The sequence below is a fragment of the Abrus precatorius genome, unplaced genomic scaffold (assembly GCF_003935025.1).
Source record: "Abrus precatorius isolate BTA unplaced genomic scaffold, Abrus_2018 Scaffold7, whole genome shotgun sequence".
NCBI lineage: Eukaryota > Viridiplantae > Streptophyta > Magnoliopsida > Fabales > Fabaceae > Abrus > Abrus precatorius.
Window position 1 is genome coordinate 9,201,424 of NW_020874417.1, and position 9,721 is coordinate 9,211,144.

General features: G+C 25.7%; 1 protein-coding gene across 1 annotated transcript; it reads left to right on the top strand.

Moving 5' to 3' along the window:
* Positions 1–5,838: 5,838 nt before the first annotated feature.
* LOC113871437 (2-oxoglutarate-dependent dioxygenase AOP3-like) lies at positions 5,839–7,935 on the top strand. Its single transcript, XM_027508534.1, has 3 exons — positions 5,839–6,212; positions 6,808–7,129; positions 7,669–7,935. The coding sequence occupies exons 1-3, from the start codon at positions 5,839–5,841 to the stop codon at positions 7,933–7,935; spliced, it is 963 nt and encodes a 320-aa protein (XP_027364335.1).
* The last annotated feature ends 1,786 nt before the right edge of the window (positions 7,936–9,721 follow it).

Here is a 9,721-nt window from a genome sequence, read left to right on the forward strand (position 1 = left end):
TAAATTTTAAAAAATTATTAATAATAACTATTTAAATAGATTAATTATCACAAATCATATAAATAATGCAGGAATATATTTTGAAAAATTTTAAATTGTTGATCAAAGTTTTAATATATAACATATTTTTTTTAATTTTTAAAAATAAACCTCTATATATAATTTGTTAATACAAATTTTTAAATAAGAATTTATATATAGTAACTATACAAGGATAAGATCTTCTTAGAGTAGTATTTAAAAACTTTTACATTTAATCTGAATCTTTCATTTAACTTAAATTTAACAGATTATAATTTATTACTTTACTGTCCGTTAGATTTAAGTTAAATAAAAGGTTCAGATTGGGTATAAAAGTTTTAGATTTACACTGGCGTGATTTTTTCCATACCATGTATTTATTTTTTAAATTTAATATTAATTTAAAATTTATCTCTTGATTTATTTTTATTTCATATAATAATATTTTTAATAATTTATTTTATAAAAATAATTTAATAATATCGGTACATTATTAAAAAAAATCACTAATACTTAAATATTTGTGAGTATCCATAAAGATCCACTTATTCATGAATGATAACAACAAATGTGAAATACTGGTAGGGTGGGAGCTTGCTTGCGCAGGTTTCCTTTGTATTAATATATCTAATCATATTTTCATACATTATTAAAATGAATCAAATAAGTGCACGTTTTAATTCCTCTGTATTTTTCCTTCTTTGGTGATCCATTAAAAAAAGTGTAACTAGTCTAGACGGCATAACTAATTGAAAATTAACTTATCGTTTAAAATTACTTAAAAAGTTATTGAAAAATAAAAGTTAGAAGTTAAAATTTGAAATACAATAACCTAGCTGATTTAATTTAAAATATTTAATAAAATAAAATTATTTACTAACTGATACATACTAAGTAATAAAAATGATATTTATGCATGGATGTTTATACATATAATTACTAAAATTTTAATTACTTTATATTTACTTTTATTGTTATCACAATCATTACATAAAGTATATTTCATAAAAAAAAAACAAAATAAATAAAATACTTAAGCATGCATATATGTTTTATTAAACATAAGGATGTTAATTAAGAGGAGGTAAACACGTATTTCTAGAAATTAACAAGGAAGAAATAAGAGAGAAATAAATCAAACAAGTCCTAACTCATGAGCTAATACTTCTAATCTTCAATAACTTATCGAATTAGATCTTTTAAGTTTGGAGTTTCAAAAATGGAAAAACAAAGCTTCAACCAAATACTTCTAGCAACTTATTTTTGGTTAAGTACTTATTGCCAAAGACATAATCTAATTAGTAATTATGTCAAAGATAAAAAGATTTTTACTAAAATGTGTCCTTTTGAATAGGAAAAAAAAAACACTTTAATTATATTGCATAAAATAATTATAATTTTATCATTAATTCTTAAGCCAGATATTTAAGAATCATTTTTTATCTCTATTTAAAAATACATAATAAAAAATTAATAAATAATAAAATTTTATAAAAAATTATAGCATTTAAGTTGTAACATGATTTTTAACTTTTGAATGAAATATTTTAGGTGGATAATTTATCTTTTTGAAAAATTTATAATTTTCTATGTTAATTTTTTTAATATATATTTTTTAAAATATTAATATTTTATTAAAGAAAAATTTAAAGTACAAGAGGTACTCTAACTTGTTACAACTCTAAAGGAAATTAAAATACATGTTATTGGATCATTAATCTAATTCACTTATACAATCGATCTTTCTAGAGACTCTACTGTAAGTAGGATTGACAATGGGTAAAGTACCTGATGTTATCTGCAAAATTTACTCTTAATGGGTAGGGTATTTATCCTTTAAATGGATAAGGATATAGGTATGAAAAAATACTCACAAAATTCAATGGAGATGGGTGCAAACATGGATACCTAAGTATCCACTTTGTCTTGTCCCATACCCGCATATATATATATATATATATATATTATTTTATTATTATTATTATTATGTGAGGGAAGTCTTAATCCAAAAAGAGAGAATTAAGATTAATACTTTATATATTTGAATAGGTCTCCTTTATAATCATTGACAAATATGTAATCATATGAGTTGTTTCACAACTTATCCTACTCATAGTTGTATTTTAGGAGTGTGACTTACACAGAAAATCTAACCTATTACTTCTCATAAAATTCAAAGGTCAAATACAACAACTTTTATACAAAGTAAGTCTTCAACAAGTAAGTCTAAAATTTTATTATAATTATTATTTGTATTTCTAATTATCTTTATTATTCTAATTTCAAATAATCTCATTTAAATAATTTTTTACTTACAATGGAGCATCTCAGAATTTAAGAAAACAAGAACCTAACTCACATTTAGTTTTTATAAAGTTTTTGTGGAGGCTTTTATAAAATTTTGATCATGATAAAGATTTTACTATTTATTTTATTTAATTTCATGTCTCATGATTTTTTACTCAATTTAAAATTCTTTTATAGGCCATAATTATTTTTATTTTTTGAATGGAAAAATTTTCTATTTTAAATTTTTGAATAATATTATCTTTCAATTCATAATTCTCTATTTTTAAAATTTTTTCTATGCAAAATAAAAGATTAAAAAATTTAATATAAATATTTATGTTACTCAAATAAAAGAATATATATTTAAAGATATAAACAGCTATCTAATTAAAATTTTTTTATACGATTAACATAAAAATATGTTTACAAAAAAAGTAAACTATAAAAATAATTTTTTATATTTTTTAAAAAAATTATTTACTATTTTATATCATTTAACTAAGCTAATACAATTTAATTATTATATGGTTGGCATGAAATTGAATTTTTTTAAAAAATATTATTTATATATAACACATACAAAATGTTTAGAAATTTATTAATAATAACAAATGAAAAATATATGTAGAATAATTTCTTCAAATAGAAAGTTGATGTATTAAGATACACTTACTAGCGATATTTAAATATTTGTTTTCTTTCAGGGTTTAAGGTAGTTACATATCAAATTTTTATATTATTATGCTACTTATGTAAAATTATATAATTATGTTTTTTTATAAGTGTTTTTTTTTCCTTATACAAATAAGGGTGGATATGGGTATGCGGGTATCCAAAGAGTACATGTATAAGGATTAAAATTACTATCCACGCAAGTATAGGGCTAGATACATATATTTTTTTAAAACGCAGGTATGTGATGGATACTGTAGTACTTTACCCATTCTCATCCCTAACTACAAGCCACTTCTAAGAACGATACTTAACAGAATAAAATATTTCACTAACATTTAATACATTATTATTAAAGAGAATATTATTTTGCTGAAGCGAAATTATCCATATTACCACAAACTATACCATTACAACTCCCTTCCATTTCTTTTTCACATTAGATTTCATACATACTTAGTAATGCCTCATGAAATTTTTTAAGTAAACATAAACTAATACTAAACCATTCAAACACCATGTACCATAGTTTCATGGAGACACTACAATGCAAAAAAAGATATAATATGTCTTCATCTTCAGTATCATATAACCCACAAGCTTTTGAGGGAATTGTCAATCCACGTTTGAGCAAGTTATTATGCACTGTGATTGCATTAAGCAATAGACACCAAATGAATACCACTACCTTCCTCAGCGCACTGACCTTCCAAATCTTGCGTAAGACCTACATTAGACACAACTCTAAATCGATACTTGCAATGAAGAAATGATGAATGTAGTGATAAACAGATTACACACTATATTTCTTGTCATTATCACACTTTCACATCAATATGTAATTCACATTTTCTCTCGGTCTCTTACCCTTCATAGTTTTCTACAAATACTACTGTAAATTCTCCTCCCATGAAAAAAATTGCTTCCTTCAAGGAATTTACCACACCCAATGACCTATATCAAATCGTCTGTTATCAACCACACGCGCCTCCTTATTAATCGTTACTGAAAGCAGTCTTGAGTATAAAATTGTTAATGCAATATTTTTCGCCCATTTATCGTTCTAAAAACTAAAAGAACAACTATCGCTAAGTACTTGTGTGACATTAGAATCTATCTATCTATCGACTTGCTTACAAACCCACACTATGTCCCTCCACCAATGTAAAGCACTATGAGTTACCTCCAAAGGAATTAACATATTAGCACATGATCTATATTGCGCCTATAACACATCAAAGCACAACGAGTTTGGAGACTTTAATCCTCTCCAAATCTATTTACTCAACAAACTCTAATTGAACCATTCCACATTTCTTACCTCTAGACTGCCCTCATTCTTTGACGTGCATACTCTTTGTCATTTAAATTCAAGCTATTTTTAATGATTCCTTCACATCACTCTAAAGAAATCGATGTTGAATTTTCACCACATCCTTAATTACACTCGATGGCATTTTCTAAAAGGATAAATAATGTAGTGAAAAACTATTGAAAATGACATTAAAAAATATTACTTTACTCCCAATAGAGATGTATTTGTGCTTTCAAGATGCAAGTTTGCAATTAAGTACCTTAATATGCTTTTACCAAGTACTTTTTCTTCTTATTTTATCCTCAACATAGATGCCTAAATACCAAAAAAGCAAAGATCCTATCATACAATTTAGGAATCAAGATGCTGTGTCTAGAAAATCATTTGTCACATCCACTCTACAATACAACTCTTATGAAAATTAATTTTAAGTCTGAATATAAGCTCAAAGCTTCGTAAAACAGCCTTTGACATCCATATATTTTACTTAGTAATTTCGTCTATAATCAAAATATCATTTGCAATTTGTAACAGTGAAATTTCTGGTTTATTATTAACTTTAACCCTAAAAAAAAAGACTTTTTAAAATGACACTTGTTATCAATCTCTTTAAACTTTCCACTGCTAATAAAAATAAAAAAGAATTTAACTTCAAAAATTTAGAAATTTCAGTGAAAAGTTTTATTAGAAAAAAATTAAAAAAATTTAAATTCCAATCTAACAATGACAATTTAAAAAATTTCTCAAATAAATTAGAAGTTAACATTGAGTAAATCAATCACTCTTTCTGTTCATCGCTTCTCTCTTTTTCACCCTTTCTTCCTCTCTTACTAAACTTTTATTAGAACTGTTTAAATAAGATATTTTAAAATAAATAAAAATTAAAATGATATAATTTATATTATTTAGATTTTAAAATTTTAAAATTTTTTGATTGCTTCGTCTAATTACAATTTATTATTATTATTGTTATAATATGTGTTTAGATACATGTTAAAAAGTCGTTATAAAAATATAAAGGTTAAAATCTTTTTTAAAGGAAGAGAAAAAAAATAACTTTTATAATTTTAAAAGAGCCTTTTATCAAATATTTTTTTAACTTTTAAATCCTTAATTAATTTAGGCATTTGTTAACTTCGGCTGAGTAAAAACATTAGTAAACAAAAAATTTATAAAAAGTGCATATTATTACTATAAAAATATAATAAATATTTTTTAAAAAAGATTTTACTTAGTATTGGTGGCTTATCTTGAATTCTAAGGTTGACGTTAATATTTTTAACATAAACTAAATGAAGTATAAATATTTCAGGCGAATAAAACCAAAAGTAAATTGAATAACTTGCTACCCTGGTTACATTTATTAACCGCGACTCCGCGAGCCAGTGATAAGAATCCCCCAACCCAAGTAATAGTAGGTTTAAGATTTTCTAGAACAAAAAGAAAAGGCTAATTAAATTAAACTCAGTAAGTCCAATGAAGTTATATAAATGAATCAATTGGCCTAATGATGATGGCTTATTACGTCGAAGGTCAAGATCATGGGATCCCAAACACAGTCTCAGCTTCCCGTTATAGACTTCACTAACCCAAACCTGAAACCTGGTAGTGACAAATGGGTTTCAGCTTGTCAAGCAGTGCGTAGTGCACTTGAGGATCATGGTGGTTTCTTGGCACTCTATCATAAGGTTGTTTCCGAGACATACAATTCTGTTTACTCTGCAATGGAACATTTTTTTGACCTCTCAATAGAAACAAAACGCAGAAAGACCACTGAAAAACCCATATTTAGCTACTCTGGGCAGCGATCTGGGATTCCTTTATATGAATCTGTGGGTATCGTTAACCCACTTAGCATGGAGGATTGTCAGCGATTTACACACATTATGTGGCCTCGAGGAAATGTTCATTTCTGGTATGCAAAATATTGTTTTACTTCTAATATAAAATAACACTTTCAGGTGTTTTGTACCAAGACGTTTTACATAGGTTAGAAATCAAGTCTAAATATTTTTTATATGTTTTTCTTTTCTTATTAATTAACTTTTAGAAATAAATTAACTCTAAATTTCTAATATTTTGTGTTTTCATTATGTTTAGGGTGTATTTTTTAAATATGTGTATATAAAAATGTAAAAAAAAAAAAATAACAATCACAGAGAGAATTTTTTTTTTAATGATATACGTAAGTTATCAACTTTTAGTAGCTCAAAAAATGAAGTTATTCAAGTAATTAACTATTTACTAAATCCAGAAAATTAATTTGGTTTCATTCTCCGACATATTTATTCATAAATTAAATGTTTAATTTGATTTCATCCTTCATCAGAGATGATCTTATTTTTGAACTAGATAAAATGTAAAAGTTATAAAAATTGAGTGTTAACAAATTAAGGGAGTAAAAATTGCACTGGTCTCGGTCAAATGTAACGGGTAAAACAAATATAATTTAAAAAAGTACATTTGGGACTATATTGATCATTTGTTTTCCTTCTGTTGTTTTTGAGCAGTGAAAGTGTTAATTCATATGCAAAGCAACTAGTGGAATTGGACCATATTGTGAAGAGGATGTTGTTTGAGAGCTATGGAGTGGAGAGGAAGAAATTTGAGTCTTTACTTGATTCAACTGAGTACGTGCTCCGTGGCTACAAATACAGAATCCCCCAAGTTGGTGAGAGCAATTTGGGAGTGGCTCCTCATTCTGACACTGCTTTTCTAACAATATTGAATCAGAAGGTAGAAGGCTTGGGAGTCAAATTGAAGGATGGGGAATGGTTTGAAGTGGGTGCCGCACCCTTACTCTATTTGGTAATGGGTGGCGATGCACTCATGGTGAGTCACTTTTGCTCAATCTTTAGCTAAAATTTATCAGTTTACTTCATTTCTCATAACAATTTCCTAAAATTTCACATATAGAGAAAACAAAATAATGTAAGATATGTAGTGTCATATTTCAATCCTATCTTTCAGACACCAAAATGTTAATTTAAGCTAATAATAATAAATCAAATGCCTGAATGTCAAAATTTAAAGGTACGAGGAAAAATTATAAGATTAGGTAAAATCAAAGTGCCAGACACTTCTCAAGGTAATTCCTTCAAGAAATTAAGTTAGAGTCTTATGGGCAATTATATATGAAACTTGAGAAAGTGAATATTTATAAAGCTTTCCTCATAGCAAATGTAGCTCACTTTTACTAGTAAGAAAAAATAGTAACTAAAATGAAAATAAGGTGCATTTTATTTTCTATAATTATTTCGATTTCCATTTTGTACAAAGAAGGGGGTGTATATGTATTAATTTTCATTATGCTCCCATCTCATATATATGTATAATTTCTTATTATCAAAATTAAAAGCATTATGGCACAGGTTTGGAGTAATGACAGGATACCAGCTTGTGAACATAGAGTTATAATAAATTCAAAGATAGACAGATACTCCATGGGACTACTTTCATATGCTGGTAAGATAATGGAACCAGAAGGGGAGCTAGTTGATGAAGAACATCCTCTACGTTATAAACCATTTGACCATTATGGATACCTCCGTTTCTTTCTCACAGAAGAAGCCATAAAATCTGATTCCCGGATCAAGGCATTTTGTGGCATTTCAGACATATTTTGTGGTGTGAATTAACTTAATCTCATGTTCCCTTCGGGTTAACAATTTCAAGGTTCAGTTTGGTGCGTGATTGCCTTATGTTGTGTTATATCTGGTGCATCAATCTTCTTGTTTATGCCACAGCTTCTTTTGTGGACCATCGTTGCAAGATTGATTTTCAACAAATATTAATAATTTATTTTCTAATTTCTTAGCAAATTCAAAATCCTTCTCTCTTTACTATTCTCTGAGTTTTTTTATTTACATTTTAAAAATATATGATATATCTTTCTTTTGAATAAATTTAAAAACAACCTGTACAAATAATTAAATAATTGGCATAAAAAATAAATTCTTTTGAAACAGGTTATTGATATCTCTGTCCATTGTGGGGGATATGGGCAGTTGTCTGCACAAGATTTCAAGAATTTATAATACTAAATAAATAATACACGTAATGTGTACTGTTGTCCTATTAATTTTATTTATTTACCTAACATAGTTTAAAGAATCATTTTGGTATGTAGATTTTGTCCCCAGAGATTAAAATAAATCCCAAATCTGATTGAAACTTTCATGTGAGATTATAGGTGTCTATACTAGACACGAATCCATGACCTGTGAAATATATACGAAATATTCTCTTTGTGCTGATGAGTGGTCAACTTAATCAAAATAATGGTAACAAAAAAGCTCTTTCAAGTTTATCATAGATCATGGCCACCGAGAAAGGGCCAATTCGTGTTTGAATTAACCTCCTATTCCATGTCAATTATTTTGCCTAGGCTGCATTTTTAAAAGGTGGACCCATGCACTGTATATCCTACATAGTAGATTAATTGGCTAATTAATTAATCACTACGTCAACACAATTTAGGTGTATTCTGGGTTTAAAATTTTATTTAATAATTTTTAAAAAAATAATGACTTATATAATAAACTTAATAATATTACTTTTTAAAATAAACTTAAAAACAGCTTATGAGGGTTATAAGTTATTTTTTATATATTGTTCTATGATAAGTATTATTAATATTGTTCATCAATCAATGTTAGAGTTAGATAACAATAATTTATATATATATATATATATAATGAAATTCGATATTATACCGGTACTAAGAGTTAGTATGTGTTATCAAAGTAAAATTTTAATTTTAATTAAAAAATATTATTAATAATACCTATAATATTATATTTTGTTATATATTATTGTGGCTGAACGTATATTTATCTAATTTTTTTTTGTATTCTTTGTTATTTAAAAGATTGTAACTATTTCTTTAATTATACATTTAAATATATGAGATTCTTTAATCGTAAACTTAGACTTATAAATAATAAACTCATTTGTATTAAAAAAGGTGTGAAAGTAAAATTAAAAATGGAAAGTTCATTGTAATTTTACGTTTAACTTTATAACACATTTAAGTTTGATAAAACTAGTTTCAATCCATCAGTTTGATAATTTCAATAAGAAATTAGTTAATTTTTTGTTTTGTTAAATCTAAAAGTCAAAAAATTTTAGAATTAATTAACAATTTTTGAAGTCTCATTAATTTGATCTAAAATTGATTTAAATTCGTCAAATTTTTTAATTTAAAATATTCATTTTAACTATATTAAACTTCAGTAATAAATTATAAAGATCCATATACACTTTTATCGTTTATTGTTTTATTATTAACTTTTTCTTAAACAAAACATATGATATGATATTTTCACTAATTTAAAGTTTAATATAAAATTCAATATTAAAAATATATATTTGACTATCACTAATTTAACTACCTTAAACATTGAATCAGTTATATATATATAT